Source organism: Eleutherodactylus coqui, chromosome 4, assembly GCF_035609145.1.
Source record: "Eleutherodactylus coqui strain aEleCoq1 chromosome 4, aEleCoq1.hap1, whole genome shotgun sequence".
NCBI lineage: Eukaryota > Metazoa > Chordata > Amphibia > Anura > Eleutherodactylidae > Eleutherodactylus > Eleutherodactylus coqui.
Genome location: NC_089840.1, coordinates 213403229 through 213424740, shown reverse-complemented (window position 1 = coordinate 213424740; position 21512 = coordinate 213403229). Strand labels below are relative to the sequence as shown.

General features: G+C 42.4%; 1 protein-coding gene across 3 annotated transcripts in view; it reads left to right on the top strand.

Moving 5' to 3' along the window:
• RPP30 (ribonuclease P/MRP subunit p30) overlaps positions 1-21512 on the top strand; it is a 29589-nt gene that overhangs the window by 6598 nt on the left and 1479 nt on the right. For all 3 annotated transcript variants that reach the window (XM_066600720.1, XM_066600722.1, XM_066600721.1), the window contains exons 3-11: positions 2642-2697; positions 2844-2900; positions 3880-3954; positions 10614-10685; positions 11704-11793; positions 12483-12599; positions 14712-14741; positions 16558-16595; positions 20088-20167. In XM_066600720.1, the coding sequence (XP_066456817.1) occupies positions 2642-2697; positions 2844-2900; positions 3880-3954; positions 10614-10685; positions 11704-11793; positions 12483-12599; positions 14712-14741; positions 16558-16595; positions 20088-20167 (615 nt within the window). The remainder of the gene's footprint in view (positions 1-2641; positions 2698-2843; positions 2901-3879; positions 3955-10613; positions 10686-11703; positions 11794-12482; positions 12600-14711; positions 14742-16557; positions 16596-20087; positions 20168-21512) is intronic.

Genomic DNA, 21512 nt, shown 5'->3' with positions numbered 1-21512 from the left:
ATGGCGTGGGCTCAGAAGTATTATATCTGTAAAGACCTGTACAATAAGGCTACTTCAGACGGGTGACAAAGTTGTGCGATTTTGTCACGTTGCGACATTGCTACAAATCGCATCTATGTGAAACCCATGTTTTCCTATGGGGTTCCTTCACACATGCAATGTTTTGTAGCATGCAACAACCCGATACAAAAACCTTGTGGGTCCGGCGATATGCTTGCGACTCGTGAGGTTTTGTAGCCCCTGTTTCCCAATGGAGCCTTCCTGTGTTGCATCGCACGAAAACTCGATTTTCATACGGTGCAATGCAACTTTGACAGTAGGAAATCCTACTGTCAAAGTCTAATCTAAGTTCTAGATGCAGAAAAAATGTTTTAAAAACCACATACATCACCTTAGAAGCGATATACGATCCTGCTGCAGCTTCCTCTTAGTACCCGGCACTGTTTCTATTCATCTCTTCTAGCTGGGGGTTGAAAAATCCCCACCTCCTGGAAGCACTGGCTGTAATTGGCCGACACTTAACCAATCACAGCCACCGCTCGATGAACCAATCACAGCCATTCATCAAGTGCTGGCTGTAATTGGCTAAGCGTCAGCCAATTAGTCACCGCTTCCAGGAGGCGAGGATTTTTCAAACACTGGCCAAAAGAGATGAAGACCACTGCCAGGGACCGAGAAGAAATTGCTTCTAGGTGATGGATACTTTTTTTTTTCTGCAGCTACGGCATATTTTTGGGGTAGGGCCTATATTTAAGTCCATTGCGTTACGCAAGTGAAACCGGGGTTTATATACATTACACACATAAAGCAAGAAGAATAAACCTGAATTAGATGACTTTGCGAACTGGTACAGAGGGAGGGAGGACACTGCCTCTGATGGCTTACAGTCTGCACAGGAGGGGGGAGCAGAAGTAGGGAAGGTTAGGAGATGCTCATACAATGGGACTGCAGGGTTACTTTAGGTTGTAGGCTTTTCTGAGCTTTCCAAGCTGGTGAAGAGTCTGATGTGTTGCAGTAATAAGTTCAAGAGTATGGGAGACGCACGGGAGAAATCCTGGAGATGATAATATAAAGAGCACATTAGGAGAGAGCAGAGGAAGAAATCTTGTGGGGACCAGGGATTACATGTGGGGAGGTATCGGGATATTAGGTCAGACATGAATGGAGGGAAAAGGTTATATAGAGTATATTACATGTGGGGGAGGTATCGGGATATTGGGTCAGAGATGAATGGAGAGGAAAGGTTATATAGAGTATATTACATGTGGGGAGGTATCTGGATATTGGGTCAGAGATGAATGGAGAGGAAAGGTTATATAGAGTATATTACATGTGGGGAGGTATCTGGATATTGGGTCAGAGATGAATGGAGAGGAAAGGTTATATAGAGTATATTACATGTGGGGAGGTATCGGGATATTGGGTCAGAGATGAATGGAGAGGAAAGGTTATATAGAGTATATTACATGTGGGGAGGTATCGGGATATTGGGTCAGAGATGAATGGAGAGGAAAGGTTATATAGAGTATATTACATGTGGGGAGGTATCGGGATATTAGGTCAGACATGAATGGATGGAAAAGGTTATATAGAGTATATTACATGTGGGGGAGGTATCGGGATATTGGGTTAGAGATGAATGGAGAGGAAAGGTTATATAGAGTATATTACATATGGGGAGGTATCGGGATATTAGATCAGAGATGTATGGAGGGGACAGGCTATACACTGTATATTACATGTGGGGAGGTATCGGGATATTAGGTCAGACATGAATGGAGGGAAAAGGTTATATACAGTATATTACATGTGGGGAGGTATCAGGATATTAGGTCAGACATGAACGGAGGGGAAAGGTTATATCGAGTATATTACATGTGAGGAGGTATCGGGATATTAGATCAGAGATGTAATATACAGTGTATAGCCTGTCCCCTCCATACATCTCTGATCTAATATCCCGATACCTCCTCACATGTAATATACTCGATATAACCTTTCCCCTCCGTTCATGTCTGACCTAATATCCCGATACCTCCCCACATGTAATATACAGTGTATAGCCTGTCCCCTCCATACATGTGGGGAGGTATCGGGATATTAGGTCAGACATGAATGGAGGGAAAAGGTTATATACAGTATATTACATGTGGGGAGGTATCAGGATATTAGATCAGAGATGTATGGAGGGGACAGGCTATATACTGTATATTACATATGGGGAGGTATTGGGATATTGGGTCAAAGATGTATGGAGGGGAAAGGTTATATAGAGTATATTACATGTGGGGAGAAATCGGGATATTAGATCAGAGATGTATGGAGGGGACAGGCTATATACTGTATATTACATGTGGGGAGATATTGGGTCAGAGATGTATAGAGGGACAGGTTGTGGACGGCCTTGTACGTCACTGATAATATCTTTTACTGAATCCCTTGGGTGATGTGTAGCCAGTGAAGGGACTGGCAGAGGGAAGAGGTGGATTAGCCGGACAGCAGAGTCGAGAATGGATTGAATTACCATTCATATTATAGCCACAACATACCGACCCCATAGGGCTCTATAGTAATCCATGTTCAGTTGGTTGAATTGCATTTGAATCTTTTTACTAATATTGTTATTCTTTTGCCTTTATAGTTGGCTACTCCGCAGTTGCCATTAACCATGTAGCAGAGTTTGGAAAAAAGAAAGCGGTAAGATTTACATAGTGACCTCATGTGTTTAATATTGTGGCAGATTACAACTTACTGCACTAATAATGACGACTTCTGGGACAAAAACAAGCTTTTTTCTGTACTGAAGGGTAATGACTTCAATTCTTACATTTGTTTTCTTTTAGGAAATTGTGAAACCTATAGCTACTAAGGATCTGTTCCCATCACCGCCTACCGTACAGGTACTACTACCTCATAATGCAGCACACAAGACTTCATACATTGTTTTGCAGCTTTTTTAAACACATGTTATTAGTTGTTGAAGAGAGGTCCAAAGTATTCTGCTATTCCCATGACAACACTTAGTGCCTGTTCTTATAATAGGGACATTGAGTCATTAAAACCTATGGTGATGACATGTGAACAGTACGCTTTAAGCTATGAATACAATAGATTTAGTGTCCCTCCAGGCATACTCCTCCGTCTGATCTGACATTGGGCATGGAAAGACTAAGCTGCCGGCTGTGCGGTACAGTTTCCGAGGAAGCTGCGCGCCACCCAGTGGGTATTGTGCACAGGTCCTGTTATAATTAGTAGGACCCATGGCATTGATACTCGCTGGATCTTGTGAAGTTACCTCGGTAACCGTACCCCACAGTGTTTAGTTGTTTCTCCCAGTGTCTCACTGTTTAAAGGGAACCTGTTATCACCTTTAAGCCCCATAATCTATGTTATGGAGCTCAAAGATGAGGGAACGGGGAGTCCGGGCAGCTGTGTTTCATACTCAGCCGGTGGCCCGTTCCTGCCACCCACTGCAGGATAATCTGATGGTGTGGATTTTTACTCCGTTATATGCGGAAATGCTGCAGAATTTCCTGCCCTGGAGATTCCGCAGCATTCCACCCCCCCCCCCCCCCCCAACCTTCCCGCATAAACATACCCTTAAAGAAGGTTGGTAGAGCTGTTGGCTCAACAAGCATCAGGTCCACAGCTTTCTTGGCTCTGTTCAAATCTGTCTCCAAGAACTCAATGTACCCCATTATAAGTCACTAGGGCCCATCATGGGCCTCTGTGTGACCAATTCAGCACTATGTCATAGTTTCTGTTATTAAGAAGGTATGAACAGAAACCTACGTGTTTGTGTGTGTGGCTAAATTTTCCATCTAAACAAGTCCTAGTTTGATTTTTTATTTTTTTTTCTCCTTTGCTAATTTCCTGCAGGGTAAATCAACACCCATCAAAATTCTTACAAGGCTGACAATTGTGGCATCGGATCCATCCCATTGTAATGTACTGGTATGTAATACCGCTCTTCTTCATTTTCATTCTGTTGAGGAAACTGATATTGCCGATATCAGCGTCCCGTCACCTGGACTTTCATGTTCAGTATGAGCAGCGTTAATAAGTGTCATGGTTAGAGCAACGCTGCACATCCTGAGACTTGTAAAGCTTGGGGCGATTTCCACCCAGCTACAACTCAGACCTGGAGGTCCAACTGCCATATCCTCAAACCCAAGCAGTAAATATATCCTAGACGATCAGCCTTATGTATGCCGCCTAGTTGTAATTTCCTTGTAACCTGGATATGCGCCTTAACCTGCTGTACTCGCTGCGGCATCCACATGTGCCCTGCTGTATACCCTGAAGAATTCTATAAGGGAGCAATGTCTTAGAAGTGGTACTCGCAGAGGAGCCGGCTTTTCAATCATAGGCTGTATTTGCATGGGTATTGCACGCATCACATGCGGGATACCACACATTACATGTCCTGTTCTCGTGCGAGGAAAAATGACATGCAGCGACTTTTATTTATTTTTTTAATTTAATATATATATAAATTCATTTATTTTAAACTCTGACCATCGGTCTGAGTGAAAAATCACTCATGTTCGTGAGCCTGTTCAAATGAATGGGTTCTTTTCCCATGTGAGTTCTGTCCAAAATTCAATCGGATGGCAGCTGCACGAGAAGATCGCTCATATAAATACACCCATAGTCTGTTATAGTCACATCTTCCAAAAATATATGCTCCCAAACGGAGTTGGGAGGTTGGCACTAACAATCCCAAGTAAAAATGGCCTTTAAAATGGAAAAAAGTAGCACGACGCTTGCCAGTATTTTGCAAATCGTTTTATCATGAGACAGTGGCTGAGTCAGAGCATCTCACTTTTATTATTTTTCCTTTATATTTTTACTTGTGACCAAGTTTGGAGCCAGAAGAGTCTGTCCTCTTATCCTCTTAGATATGGTAATGGCTGGGTCTCTGTAGGTGCAGCTTCTGCCAGAGAACCTCTTCTCCCCCCCCCCCCTTCCCAACAGCAGTCCAGAGGGCATATATCTATATTACACCCCAGTTCGTCACTATGCAGCAATTCCAGCAATCTCATTGGTTGTTTGGCTTGTGTGATTCAACCTCACTGGTTGTTTGGGTTCCCTGATTCAACCTCATTGGTTGTTAGTGCCGGACTGTGGTTTAATATAGATATATGCGTCCAGAGGGGCTCTATGTCAGGCGGTAGTCTGGGACCAGATCAATGCAGTGGAGCATCCCACACAATTATCCCCTATTCTTCTGATCAACAGTAGTAGTTGAACCCTCAATTATCAACTTTTGTGGGATACCCATTTAAGGTGTGCTTACACATTCTAAGAATGTCAGGCAGACCAAACATCTAATGTATATAGGACTGTGACTACTTTCCCCAACGGAGGTTAGAGGGGAAGGATAGGTTAGGAGTGTTGGATTTCAGCATGCCCCATCCTTATGTTCTAAAGGAAGAAAAGTCTCCGCCAGATGTCGGGCAGTGGATTATTCCCTTCTCAATATTAAGAACTCTTCCATGCTTGGTCAAGTGAGCATGGCAATGGAGGGAGTCGGAAGGAACAGCCGTTGAAGGGTATTCTCCTACAGCTGTCTAAAACGTGTGGCTACCTTTTAGTTAATTCTTATTGGGGCTTTTCTATAACTTTTTTATTTTTTAAATATAATCTAGTATTTGCCTACCGTGATACCGGAGCACTGAATGGTGGCCTGTGATGTCACTATGCTGCATGGGCTTTTAGGTTAAATCAAACGTGTCTGAGCTTTTATGAGCGTATCTCAAAGTAAACAATATACAATAGGACAATGCTTAGAGGGTTTTCCAGTTAGCTCTAGACAGGTATAGACACCGGGTCGGAGTGGAAGCCACTGTGTAGTGGACGGCACTCGTGATTACAGGAGCTGCTCTCATTGAAATTAATGGAAGCTGCACTTGTTATTGCAGACTGGGGTCCTATTGATGTCGGTGAGAGCTGCGTCGCCTGCAATTATGAGCGCCGGCAACTATACAGGGGCCAGAGTAGCAGGTTCCACTCCGACTTCGGTATATCCTGGCGGGTGCTGTCTGGAAAACCACTTTAATCTCTATTAGAGATGAGCGAGTATACTCGCTAAAGGCAATTGCTCAAGCGAGCATTGCCTTTAGTGAGTATCTCCCCGCTCGAGACTGCAGGTTCGGGTGCCGGCGCGGGGGAGCGGTGAGTAGCGGCTGCCAGCAGGAGGGAGCGGGGGGGGGGAGAGAGAGATCTCCCCTCCGTTACGCCCCGCTCTCCCCCGCAGCTCCGTGTCCGCCGCCGGCACCCGAACCTTCCGTCTCCAGCGGGCAGGTACTCGCTAAGGGCAATGCTCGCTCGAGCAATTGCCTTTAGCGAGTATACTCGCTCATCTCTAATCTCTATGTAACAGTCCTTCCAGTTCTTACATTGGCTATCACCTGAGCATAAGTTGTTAGAAAAGTCAGTGACCATTTAACTCTGTTCTAACCAATTACTACCAGTCGCTTTAAATTCACCGCTAACCAAGGGATCTCTGAAATTCCTTCACTGTTTTTAACAAGATTTTAGCTTTTGATGTTAGTACTTATCAAATCACCAAATGCTAATTTCTGCAAATTACATGCCTTTTAAATGGGGTCAATCAACCTTGTTTTCCCGATCCTGTTTGTCTCCCCCCCAATCAGTTCACACAATCTTTGTTGATCTTGTGAAGACAAAATGTGGGATTCTAGAGGGTTAAGTTTGTACCTTCTATAAAATATAATTATTTCCGTGCACAAGCATCGCCTTGTCATATTATTTCTCTATTTGTCCAGAAAAGAGACATTATTGCAGCTGCTGGAGATTAATTATATCTTTTAGTGTTACAGCTTGTATAGCATTCATTGGTACAGTACATTGTGATACGCGGGACAATGATGGAAAATAAACCTGCCATTTATATGCCCATTGTCTGCCAATCCATAATTATAGCCGTGAGAACGGCTCTTGATGCTAAGAGATTTACACTGAATATAGGTTTAATTCACTTCTTCACTAAAGTCTATTATATTATGTTTGCTGACTACTTCTATGTGTCTGCTTTAAAGAGGCACCTGCCATATTCTCTGACGAGCGGGGCGAATTATATACCTTTACAAAAGTGCTGATTCCATTTTTGTTTTCACCAACTTGTAAACCCCCACCTGTGTGCCCACAATGTCTGGCATTACTTTTAGACTTGGAAAGCTCAAAAAAAGAACAATCGTACCAGAGACTCTTGGAATGAGATGAGTATAATAGATTCTACTTTATTTCATTCGATATAATAGGTTCCACATGTAGACAAAAATAGTAATCCGATGCAGAAATAGTCAAAGGTGGCGACTTTTCAAACAGTATGACCTTTTATCAATGATTGCAGACTCAAATTGAATGTTATGGGGAATCCCCTTAGCACCAAGATGATTGTAAATAAGTGAGGGGCAATGAAGACAACCCCTGCTAGTCCCATGCCGCGTGCAGTCCAGACATGCCAGGAACCTTCTGGAGGTTCTGGACTGAAGGTTCTGGTCTTCTGAACCCTTCCCCTTATATTTTTTAGAGGTTGTGGTGCCAACAGGGCTCTTTAGGGTTGTGGTGCCAACGGGGGCTCTTTAGGGCCATGGTGCCAATGGGGTTCCCCATGACATTGAGTTTGAGTCTGCAACAGATTGATAAAGGACATTATTGTCCACAACGTTACTACATTTGACTATTTCTACATCTGATTACTATTTTTGTTTCTATGCGAAGCCTTTTATACAGAGTGAACTAAAGAAGAATCTTTTATGTGCATCAAGAGTCTCTGGTGTGATTGTTCTTTTTTGGCGCTTTTGAAGTCTATGAGACCCTGAGGCAGTAAGGGTCTACCTTCGCACATAGCATCCTTTGGTTTTGCCAGGGTTTGGTGCTGCTCAAAATAAAAAATAGATCTGGCTTTCTCTTCAGTGCCTGATACTAGTCCACTGTCAAGTGGATGGTCACCACCAAGTGTCATGGTCATGTCCATCATTGACTGTCCACTTGATAGTGGACTAGTGCCGGTCTCTGAAGGTATCAGGAGCCTTGGTGGGCAAATGAGGGCGGGGGTGGAAGGCTACAAAAAGAATAAAACTGTATAAGGGTACTTTTAGATGAAATGTTATCGTTCAGACGAGCGAAAGTGAGCAATAATCTTTTAGTCTGAATGCGAGCCAACGACCGAACGAGAATCATTCGTTGATAATTTTATGCTGGTAGAAAAACCATCGTTGGCTCGTTCACTTATCCTTCAGTTCAAACCGCGCTCGTTGAGTCACTAATACAGCGAATGGCAAAGACTGAACGATTTCTGGTTTTAACAGGCCAACAATGTATCTGCCTGTATAAACGGGCTGCGTAACAGCGAACGATGACAACACTCGATCAAATGATAATTCGGCTGGTCTTGAAGGGCACTAAGGATATCGGTGAGGCCGCAGCTGTATGTAGCCTGTTCCACTTGTCAGAGAATGCGACAGGTCCTCTTTAAAACGGGTATTCCGATTTTCAGCTTTTTCCATATAATTTCTGTATCCGTTCCTTACAGAGTTAGGCCCAAGGTCCGCTTGCACACACGGATTTCATCTGCTGAATCCCGCAGAGCATTCCAGCTGTGCCTGCGGACATGGACAAAAAAAACAACATTTTCTTACCTGTTCAGATCCAGCGCGAGTCGCCTCCGTGCCGGACGGATCTTCTTTCTTCAGCACAGTTGATGCGTCCAGTCGCCCTGGCTGACGTGCCGGACGCATGCGCAGTGCATTTTTATTTATTTATTTTTTTTAAACCTCCTGCGGATCTGCAGCAATGGAAGCCGTCCCTGTGGGATCCGCAGAAAAATGGAGCATGCTGCGATTTCTTCCCGCGTGCCAGGGAAAAAAAATCACATCCACATGCTTTAAATTGTTTTGCGGATGCTAATGCATTCTTATGGGCGGCTTGATTTGCGGATCTCCTGCCAGGTGCCACAAATCAGATCCGCCCATGGACATTGGGCCTTAAGATGCTTGAAGTTATTTAACCCTCCTTAACAGACTTTCTAGTCAGAAAATGTCCTATTGTATAAATCAGATTTTAATGTTAAAATTCTTAAGTTTTAATTTTCAGTGATACAATTCGTATAAAAATTAAACACTTCCTAAAATCCTGCAGTTTTCTCATGGACTACTAGGTCTAGCAGTAATCTGACACTTCCTGTTCTGTAGACATAACTGCTCAGCAGTCATCTCGTTATAATCACAATCAGGATTACACTGAAAGAACAACACTTTTTTTATGCACCAATAAGACAAGATTCACCGTTTACAATAGATGATGGTCAGAGCTCACCTCCTCCCCCTTCCTGCACGATCACCTCTACGAGGATTCCAGAAAAGGCCTAGAATGTTCTCCCACATTGTGTGAATGATAAAGGCTTTCTGTTGTAAAGCATCTGTCTAAACGCTGTTAAAAACCCCTCAGGCAATTTGACAGCCCCCATCGTTATGTACGGGCAACAGAATACAAACCTCCACATTCAAAAAATAAAAACCAATTCCAAAAATGGAGCGTTTCACATTTTGGTTTTAATTAGTTAAAAATAATTTTTTATATACCAGATTTTTATAGGTTTGCTTCCCTCCGTTTTACTGCTTTTGTACAAGATCATTTAAATGTTTGTTTTTTATTTTTATGTAAGTGTTACTATATTGAGCCATAACCTTATTATTTTTCTGTCGACAAAGCAATACGAGGGCTTGTTTTCTGCAGAATCAGTTGATCAGTACCATTGAAAGTGCATGCATACAACGTCTTGATCAGTTTTTGTGCAGGGTTTTGTTTTTTTTGAAAGGGAAGAGATTTTTTAAAAAACTCGGCCCATTTTCCATTTTTTTTTTTTTTTTTGAAACTTTATTTCTTGTAATGTTCACGGTGCAATTTAAATACATTGATAATTTTATGGTTCAGGTCATTTAGACGCAAAGGGGGTGGACAAAAATATTGAACCACTGTACAAAATGCATGCCTTGTTTCTATGTGTCCTATTGTAATATGATTCATAATCCCATGTAATTTAAGTGGAGGTAATATGACACAGATGCTGCTGGGTAGAAGTGAACATTCGTCCGAGCTACAAGGTTCCATTGGTCAGGGGTGTGAGCTGCTCAGCTGCTGTTACCAGCTGCTCCCAAAACCACCCAGAGCAGGGCAAGAAGTGAAGTAAACACAAATTTGTTGGGAAAGCTCTAAGCCAAGTAGGGGTCAAAAGGCCAGCTTAGTGCTAACGATTAAAATCCCAAGCATTTCCTACAGTGTTTCCATATTTTTGTCCACCACCTGTACCTTTTGACATAATAAAGCTCTTTTTGTGGCGCAGTGTGTGTGTTTTTTTTCCCTCTGGTCTTATTTTTTAACATTATTGGTTAACAAATACGTATAAGGGAATGAAAGCTATTAGCAGCAACCTTGTACAACTAATATCCCCCCCCATTATATTATATTGTAAATTTAGAGTGTTTTCTACTAAACCCCTTTTAACATATAAAACCCTCTTTAGGTTGTTTTCTATATGTGGTGTTTTTAGACTTTTATTCTAGTTGTCAACATTGTTTTTCCAGAGATCCAGCTCTCCTATAACGAAGCTGTATGATATTGTGGCCATCTATCCCGACACAGAGAAGTTGTTCCATGTAAGTACTTTAGTTGAAGGATCTTTATATACAGTTTTTATAGTTCTCCGGGAACTTCAAGTGAATTATCGTTAACCCCTCAAGGATATGGCCTGTTTTGGCTATAAGGACATGACCATTTTATTTTTCTTTGGACATGACCATACGGGGGATTGTCTTTTGCGTGGCAAACTATAGTTTCTATTGGTACCAAATTTTGTGCAAATATGATGTATTGTGGAACTTTTATGCATTTTTTTAGAGCAGGTTGAGAAAATGCACGAATTCTACCTTTTTTGCAGCATAAATGACATGATAAAATATTTTCTGCAGGTTGGTATGAGAACGACAAAACAATTGCTTTTTTTTCTCGGTTTTTTTGCACAATAAAACACCCTTTTTTCTATATCATTGCACTCAAAGGCTTTTTATCACTTTTTTATGTTTTTTGGAAGGCAAGACTAGCAAAATAAGCATTTTGCCTCCATTTAAGTGGGGATTTTTTTAGTTTGTTTTTGACGTGCGGGATAAATAGTGTGTTCAATTTCTTGTACAGGTTGTTACGGATACAATGATACCAAATATGTGGGATTCTTTTATTTTTTTTTCCAAATAAAGAAAACTGCGCGAGAAAAGGTTTTTTTTAAATTTTTTAGATGTTCTTTATGTCTTGACTTGAACTATAACGGCTATGATAGCTGTGATAATGCATTGCAGGACTTTTGCACTGCAATGCCTTATCGCATACAAGAGCAGCTTATAGCCAATGGCAAGCTGGAACGCCAGTATTTGGGGTCCTGCTGCCACGGCATTTTATTCAGGTCATTGTAGGTTCATCAAGCAGAAAGCCTGCAAATCCAGTGGGCGTGCAGGATACCTGTTCAAACCATATGGTACTCATATTGTGCTGCTGACAACTTTTTTGCCTTTGCAATCAAGTTTGGCACATTCTGTAGTGTTATGTAGGGAGGAGCAATCATTTAGTGTATTACACATTTTTCATGCCTGCACTAAAATCTCTTCTGTCTCCTTGTATCAGACTGCGTGCACCGCCACCGATGTTGATATAATATGCATCAATGTGACCGAAAAGTATCCATTTTTCTTCAAGAGGCCGCCTCTAAATGCTGTAAGAAAAGTGTTCCATAGTATCATCATGTTCTTTCTCTCTGTTCAGCGAGGGTGTAACTTGCATTTGAGGCTCTGTAGGCAGTGCTGTCTGATTTGACAGCAAAATCGTGGAACCCCAAAATAAGTCAAAAGTCAGTTTGCTGTCCATTTGACAAGGGTTCCATTTGTTTTTGCTACATTTAGAGTATAGAATAGTGTATTCCAGTAAGCTATTCTAATGGAAGTGAACTGAATACTAGAGATGAGCGAGTATACTCGCTAAGGCAAACTACTCGAGCGAGTAGTGCCTTAGCCGAGTATCCTCCCGCTCGTCTCTAAAGATTCGGGGGCCCGCGCGGGTGACAGGTGAGTTGCAGCGGTGAGCGGGGGGGAGAGAGGGAGAGAGAGATCTCCGCTCCGTTCCTCGCCGGCCCCCGAATCTTTAGAGACGAGCGGGAGGATACTTGGCTAAGGCACTACTTGCTCGAGTAGTTAGTCTTAGCGAGTATACTCGCTCATCTCTACTGAATACCTGTAAGACGGACATCACATTGGTGTCATTTTGACTGTTTCAATACCATTTTTCGGCACTTGTGACCGAACCCCACAGCATAGTGCGCAACACTGGAAATAAAGCCTGATATTTTATGTAATAGTATTTCCAAAAGTATCTCTATATATGTCTTTACAGTGTTCTGTATATTCCAGGCAGTCGAGAGAGGCATATTTTTTGAGTTGATTTATACACCAGCAATCAAAGATTCCACGTTAAGAAGATATACAATTTCTAATGCACTCAGCTTAATGGAAGTCTGCAAAGGAAAAGTAAGTAATACTATAGTATTGCAGTGCACATGCACTGATTGGCCGCTTTGCTAGAGACACCCATCTAATAGAGCGTTAGACCGCCTTGGGCCTTCAGAGATGCAGCAGTCCTCAATGTTATCTGGTAACAAAGGACCCAGGGTGTGCCAAGAAATCATTCCCAACGCCATTACTCCTACTGTACCAGCCTGAACTGTTGACATCTGACAGGAAGAGTTCATCGGTTCATGCTGCTTGTGCCAAATTCTGATCCTCCCATCAGCACGGTGCAACAGAAATCTTGATTTCTCTGACTAGACAATGTTTTTCCATTGCTCAGTGATCCAATTTTTGCTTTCTTTTGCCCACTGAGCAATTCTTGACATCCTCCCCTGACTCCTTTTTTGTTGAGGCCGTCTTTTCTTGATCACACTATTCTTTCTATTATGTCCACACCGTTGCATGACAATGAAAACATTACATGGTTGGCAGTGTTTGAAGTACTGGCCAGACTAGTTTAGCACCGATGACTATGCCTGATTTGAAGTTGTTCACATTGCTTGATTTTTCCCATTCTAATGTGGATTCATACTGAAACTAATCCACAGAAAACTTGCTCACTTGATTTGATGCCGTACTCCGGGACCACATGTCTAATTTCCATACAGGGAAGCCGTGTAAGGGCTGGTGTCTCTGAAAAAGTGGCTGTTCAGTGTAGAATTCTGTGGTTTAGAAAGATAGGGAAGATTTTTTTTTCTATAGCCTTTTAGGTTAGAAAATTTTGAAAATTAAAGTTGCACACTGATGCTGTAAATGATAGTAAGTAGGGGATGAAACAAGGATAGTAAAATGTATTTCAGACTTAAAGGGGTTGTCCCGCGTCTAAAGAGAAATTTTTTTTTTGCCCAGTCCCCCAGTACCTGTAAAAGAATACTGCTGACAGGTGTTATTTAAAAAAAAAAAAAATTCCCTTACCTGAATCCCCGTTCAGCAACTTTAAAAAATCTTCTTTCCAAGATGGCTGCCGCTGATCTTCTCCCATGGTGCACCGCGGGTCTTCTCCCATGGTGCACCGTGAATGTTCTTCTGCTGTCTGAGCTCCACTGCCGATTCCAGCCACCTCATTGGCTGATCGGCACCACGTGACGGGGGTGGAGCTACGCGATGACGCTGAGAAGGGGAGGAGCCAGGACGCAGCTCTTGAGCCTGGACCATCTAGAGGAGGATTCCTCTCTGCGCAAGCGCGACTGTTCCAGCGACCAGAGAAGGAGTTTGGTCGTCGCAATGGAGACGGGGACGCCAGCACCGGAAGGGGGTAAGTATATAACTTCTGTATGGCCAATATTTAATGCACGATGTATATTACAAAGTGCATTAATATGGCCATACAGAGGTGCATAACCCCACTTGCTTCTGCGGGACAACCCCTTTAAATAGCTATTTCTGGTATAAAATACACATCATCACAATAAGTTATTCTGTAATAGGCTAACTACCTGCTGTAGCTGTTTACTATCACGTGACCCTTCACCTGGAAGATATCTCCACTTCCTTTGATATCTTGCCCGCAATTGCTACTTCCTTCCCTGTCTATTGGGGAAGGGAATGGAAAACCACCCTGCAAAAAGTAGTCTGCCAAGAAAACGTCATGATTAGAGATGAGTGAGCATACTGCGTTTTCATGCAATACAACACAGAGGAAGGGTCCATAGGGAAACATGGGCTATAAAACATAGCTAACCGCGGCATGCTGATTTTTTTTTTCCTTGCAATGTAGCGGCCTACAAAAGATCGCTAATGTGATAGAACCCACTGGAAAGCATGGGCTTCACATACATAGGATTTGTAGCGCTATCACAAGAAAATCATGCGATTTTTGTCGTCCGTATGAAAGTGGCCTTAAGGAGCCACTTTTTCACAAGTGTATGTCACGTGCCCGGCACGCTTTTAGTGCACATGGTGGATATTGCTGTGTCTTCCAGTGAGCCATGTAGTAGGTCTTTGCAGGCCATCTATGACAGAACATGAGAAAGTCAACAATGTACTCTTGATTGTGTTATCATGGAGAAGACAAGCTCTATAATCTCAAGAATGCCGTTCACATACTTACCCTGGTGTTGTCTTTACTTGTAGAACATAATCATATCTAGTGGTGCCGAGAAGGTAAGTTCTCCTTTTTACTACTTACAAAGCATCTGCACGTATATTTCACACATGTACAATTATGTACACACGGGTGAATTAATTAGTAAAGGGATTTACATTTTTAAAGGGGTTATCCAGGATATTAACCCATTAGGGAATACAGCCTCGTTTGGTACTTAAGGATGTGACAATAACTTTTTTTTTTTTTTTTTTTTCCGTTAACATAGCCATATGATGTTTTTTTTTTATTGTATGGTGAGCTGTAGTTTTACAGAGTTCTGCTAGAATTCGGAAAAAAATAGCATGTTGTACTATTTCATCTGGGTAAATGCTGCAGGCCATGTCGGAAGCTGGATGGGCCCCATTAAATTCGATAGGTTCTGTTGGCCGCTGTTCGCTTTCATCGTAGGACGGATCAGTTCTAGCCAGAGATCTAGTTTCCTGATCCCATGAGAAACAGGAAAACTTAATCCATAAATGGCCATGTGAGTGCGCAATAAGGTATCTCTCTATAATCAAAATAACAGATAAAATAAAGTTATTGCATCTGTAAGGTAACTTTATAGATATAGTTAATGTTAAACACTAACGTTTATGTAATAATAATCTGTATTAGTATAGCGCCAACTTATTCCGCAGCGCTTTATGTAAAAGAAAGTGAAGATTTAATACTGCAAATATGGACTTAAGGGAATACACCGCTGAATTCATTACACAGAAGACTTAGCCTCTTAAATTAGTAATTGTATCAGCTGCTACATGGCCTATTACATAGCACCTGCAATGTTTGTCCTGGCTACTGTCTGGATCTAGTACTTTCACACAGACACTGCGATATTCAGCTGCCCGAATCACGGCCGAAAATCGCATGAATGAGAGTCAGCCGTGACCGAGTTGCGACTGCATCTCCCGTTTCCTCTCAGACGTCCGGGTGCGGCGTGTATATGCCACAGCCTGGAATACTGTTGGACAGGGAGAGAGAGTTCAGCTCTGCTAAATTCCCTGCCCCTTGCCGGCTTGCCTGGCATAGGGAGGGGGCAGGAGTTTAGCAGAGCTAATCATGTTAAACTCCCTCCCCAGCTTATAGGAGCTGCCGGCAAGGGGAGGGGGATGGACTTTAGCAGCACGAGCCACTGCTAAACTTCTTCCCTCTTCCCTTTTCTAATGATTTCCATAGGAGAACGACCGGCGTATTCCGGCAAAAGATACGGCATATCTTTTCTAGCCGGTCTAAAAGATGGCACACGCGGAGCGCATTCCGGACGGCCGGTTTTACACACTGGGAAATCGCCCATCCGAACAAATGCACTGAAATCCAGCGCTTCAGATGGGCGCGATTTTTGGCCGACGTTTTATCGCGGCAAAAGCGTCGCGATGAGACGCTCGTGTGAAACTAGCCTATGGCTGATAACACACCTGCGTATTCTGTCCACATTGATGCGTCCTTATTAGAGATGAGCGAGCACGCTCGTTTAAGGCTGATGCTCAATCGAGCATCAGCACCATGCGGCAGGGGAAGAGTGATCGGTGCTCGGTTGAGGTAATCAGTTACTCGACAAGACTGATGCTCGATCAAGCATCAGCCTTAAACGAGCGTGCTCGCTCATCTCTAGTCCTTATTATTATCATTATGTGTCCCAGCCTGAGCGTGACTCCTTATTACAGACATATAAATGTGGCCAGAATATGCTTGTGTGTCACCACCCTAACTGCAATCCGCTTTACTTAGTGAGAAACTTTTCAGCCATTAAAACTGACTTTACCAGATTGCAAATTTCTTACATTAATCAAATCCATGTGACTATAAAGTGATTTCAAGTTTTTCTTTTTGTAGCCGTTGGAGCTGAGAGGTCCATATGACGTTGCCACTTTGTATCCTTGTATCTGATTCATATCCAGCATGGCTGCTATAGTTTAGTTATTGGAGGTACCCAATATTACCTGTCGGTATGAAGCACGAAGGTGCAGATATCCCCAACATGGAGAAGGGGGGGGGGGGAGGTATTTGGTTGATCAGTTTGCACTCTTTGTCATGCATAATCGGGGCGCACGCTGTGACTTCTCACCTCTCAGAATGTAGTCGGTTTTCTTTCTCTTACAGTAGAGAAGGTTCCTCACTGGCTTTATAATAAAGGTTCATGTAACTTTTTGTAGGCAGACATCATGCTGAAATTGGTGCATGACCACAATAAGGCGGTATGCCTTTTCCAGTACTGCTCATCTCGGACCTCTCAGAGAAAGCAGTAATTGGTCATGGCTCTCCACACAAACCATGGGTAAGCTTATAAAGTGAAAGCAGTCATTTTCCTTTGCATTGCTTTCATACAGTATTTCTAAATGCACCGTCCATTTGTGGATTGCCAGTTCAATCCATTCTTTGGCTTATACATCCAAATTGCTCTACGCAGTTAAAGGGAACTTTTCATGTTTTTTAATGCTGCCTTCACTTTGGGCAGCTTAAAATAGTGATATACCTGCTAATTTCAGTGTTCTGTTACTTATGGGCTAAAGTGCAGTGATTTATAAAAACATTGGTTATTTCTGCAGCTCCTGACAAGAAAGGAGTCCAGATTGTTCGTGAGGATTGATGTCTTCTTGAGACAACCCCTCTAAATGATGGGAGTATCTAGAGAGACGTCTGCTGGGTATAATTGAACCAAACTTGGTACTAAAACTATCCAGGACATGTAGAAGCAATCCATGGGGAAAAATCCAAATTTCACCACCAGGGGTCAGTGTGGCTACAGTGAGATGGGTAAAATGAATTCAAGGAACTATCCAGCTTCTTCATTTAACTGAGGATTTCCAGTGCAAGCATCAGTCGCATTCCTGGGTCTCCAGGAAGCTGTTCTTGCAATTGGTTTTTATCTTATACTGGAAAAAATGCAACAACTTACGTACGATTTTCTGCACCTTTGACTGGGCCGTGTCTAACTGCCTTGAAACAATTGATCACTTCTGTGTGTCCTAGATTGTATCACCAAGTTTGGTTCACTTAAGCCCAGTAGATTTCTCTCTAGATATCTCCTGAATAGGGATAATTTAATTATGATCGCCCTGTATTATTTTGGGAGTATTCAATTAAATTACACACTTTAACTATATGTGAGTGTGTCTAAAGCCCCATTTACACGCAAAGATGATCAGTCAAAATTTGTTCAAAAGATAGCTTGAGTGACAGTTTGAGCAATCATTTTGCATAAACTGCTAATGGCCACTAATGCCCATTAGTAGCTTATTAGCTTTATTTGCATGTAAATGAGGCTCCCTTTGTTGTATGCGGAGAACAGCAGATGATCTGTTATCTGCATACAGCCCCTTTGTTTTGCTGCTGTACTGCAGCTAAAAACAATGTTAGCAACGCTCCCATGGAGAATCGCAGCGTGCGGTCCCTGCTATCAGCTGCCTAGCCGAACAATGGATTTTATGCTGAACTAAAAATCATTGTTCGGCCGAAAAGCGAATGATGGTAGCATTTACACGCAACGATTATTGCTTGATAGACATTGTTTAAACGAATTTTGAGCGATAATCGTGTGTGTACATGGGGCTTACGACAGGGACGCACAGTCTTTTCCTGCCCAAGGGCCACATTGTAATATTGAACTACTTGCAAGGGTTGCAGTAAAACTTAGAGGTATTTTACAATGTGAGACATTTGCCGCATACCAAAAGTAGACACCAGAAATGTCTCATAGGTGCTGATCCCACTTCAAAGACTCCCACTTATTGGGAGATGGAAGTCCCTTTCTCCCTTAGTCAGCACTCCATAGAAGAGAAGACCATGCATGCATATGGCCATCTCCATTATAGATAATGGGCATTGTGGTATCAACCTAATTTTTCACAACTCTTATAAACTACAATGGAGAAAGCCACATGAATAGATAGCCACTTTTAATTCCTTTCTGGAGTGCCAAACAGGTATCAAAATACCCCATTCTCCTGATATGTGGGGGACCCAAAGATAGCTTCACAGTACTCAATTAGTCCATCCATGATCATTATCTCTATACCATTCCTTGCTGGCATGGAAATTGCATATGTGCTCCCCTGGTCTAATAGGTCTGAGTATTTCGAATTGTGTCTATGGGGTGGAGCTTTAACGTGACCAATGACGGTTACTGTTGTTGGTTGCGGAACTTAAGGTTGCATAACATACTAGTTGGCTGTATATATGTTGAGGAAATTGCTAAATTAAGGAAGGCTGTTGAAATATGTACTTCCTAAGGGATATTTCTGAGTAACTATGTTTATTGCAGCAAAACCAGAAAAATCACAATTTAAGTAATTTAAAGGGAATCTGTCACCATATTTTTGCAGGCCTCACTGAGAGGTCTTTCACAGTGATTAGTGATCTGTCTGCTGTGTGGATCTGTGCTGTAGTTTTAGAGAAACTTGCTTTCTATTAGTAGAGATAAGCGAGCATACTCGCTAAGGCTAACTACTCGAGCGAGTAGTGCCTTAGTCGAGTATCTGCCCGCTCGTCTCTAAAGATTTGGCAGCCGGCGCGGGTGACAGGTGAGTTGCGGCGGTGGTGAGCAGGAGGAAAAGAGAGGGAGAGAGAGATCTCCCCGCTGGCACCCGAATCTTTACAGACGAGCGGGCAGATACTCGACTAAGGCACTACTCACTCGAGTAGTTAGCCTTAGTGAGTATACTCGCTCATCTCTATCTATTAGCAGCCAGACACAAAAGTAGTCCTGCATATTCATGAGCTGCCGGCTGGCCACACCCACCCAGCCCTCCAGCCAATGATTGGCAGTCAATCAATGGCTGGAGACAGCCTGCAGCTCATGAATACGCAGGACTACTTTAAGTAATCCTCTATCTATGTGCTGATAAAATGTAAGTTTCTCCCAAACTACTGTACAGATCCACACAGCAGATATATTGCTGTAATCCATGAGACAGGCACTAACTTGTGCTGCCCTCAGAGTGGGTGCAAAAATATGGTGACAGTCTCTTTAAGCTCCTATTTTGATGTTGCCCCTGATAAGCGGTTTCCTTTTGAAACATTAAGTTATTAAGACAATCTGTCATTTCCTATGAGCCCCATGAAGTAAAGTTGTGGGCTCATAGGAGATACAACACTGAGGCCGGGCATGCCCATTTATACTTGGCTTCCCCGCTGTCCACCTGTAAAGCCACCTCTACATAGTCCTCATTATGTGTGCGTGCATAACTCGCAGGATTCATGGAGCGGTTGTTTTGTATCTTTACTGGGGACAGGAGGGGGTAGGCAACTATTCTTTCACTTGGCCCTTTATCTCCTGTGAGCCCATAACTTGAGTTTACGAGGCTCGTAGGGATGAGTCTCTTTAAGAACCAGTATTCAGAGTTAGATCCTGAACCCAGTATTAGAGGCTTGCTGTTCGGGTTGTCTGAAAGATCTGCCAAGTCTGCGCTGTCTACCAACTGTCGAGCTGCCCTACTACATGGTGGTAAGTTGGTTTTATGCATTTATGGTGAGAAATACAGTGAAAATTATTTTCTGATGTCTGACGCAGCTAAGAGCAACGAATTGGTGACAAGTTCTGCAAATGACTCACATTCCTGTAGCTCTGCTCCGAGATTTCTACTGCTGAAAACAGGAGAAATATATTATATATTTTATAGAAGGAATTCAAGTAGCCTTTTTGGTTTACTTTGTTGCTTTTTGCTTGTATATTGTCAATTTCAGCAGGGGGCGCCATAATCCCAACTTAGAAATGCTGTGCTATGCACGCCCGTACTTGCCTTCCCTCACCACCTGCTTGCAGAAATACGTTCTATGCTTTTCATGAGAAATGAATTGAAGGAATCTTTGTTGCTACATAAAGAGGATATTTCTCCTCAAATGTAATGCTTATATTCCACATGAAAACAATTTTGGGGTATTCTTTTATTAAAGGGGTTGCCCTTGACTTTGGGAATTTTTTTTCCCAATTTGATGACTGATCCACAAGATAAGTCATCAATAGATTACAATATCCACAGACAGTGCAGGAAGTAGACTGCGCTGTACATATTGCAGTGGCCCATGTTAGTATTGCAGGCACATCTCTCATTGAATTTAATAGGAGCTACACCTGCAACACCAAACTGTACCACTGCAATGTTGTCAGTGTTATCGGTTTCCAGCGCTGTCCACAGTGACAGCAGCATCGGGGAATCTATTGATAACCTATTCTGAGTATAGGTCATCAGTAATAAATAAATGCCAAAAATCCCAGACAACCTCTTTAGTCCTGCAGTGTAGTGTTCCCCTGTTACTCCTGCTTGAAATGTATGAATAAATTGACAACTGGGTGTTACCTTTCGCCATGTCAGTAGGCAAAATACTGTGAGCACCGATTAGAATGACACTTTAAAAGTAATAAAAAAAAGAAAAGTTTTGGAACTCTGCATTGTACCTTTCCTTTGTTCCTTCTCCTAGAAGTGTATGAAAAAGGGAATTCAAAGAAACATTTCTGCCATAATTTTTGCAACAAAAAAATCCCTAAAACTAAGTTAACTTTATAGGTTGGTATGAATACAACAATGAAAAATAAGTACAGGTTGTTTTAAAAAAAATAGCATATTAATGGGGAAACATTTTTTTAACCTTTTTATTAAACTTCATTTTTTTTCCAGTAGAGGGCTTGAAGCAGTGATCTCCTGCTTGTCCACCGCTACAGAGTATACATAATATACCAATACATTATTGCCTGTTAGTATTAGACTGACACTAGTGGTAACCTATTGGGACATATCTCTGGCAGACTTGGGGGTCTTCTGTAAGGCCATGGTAACCCATCAGAGTCCCTG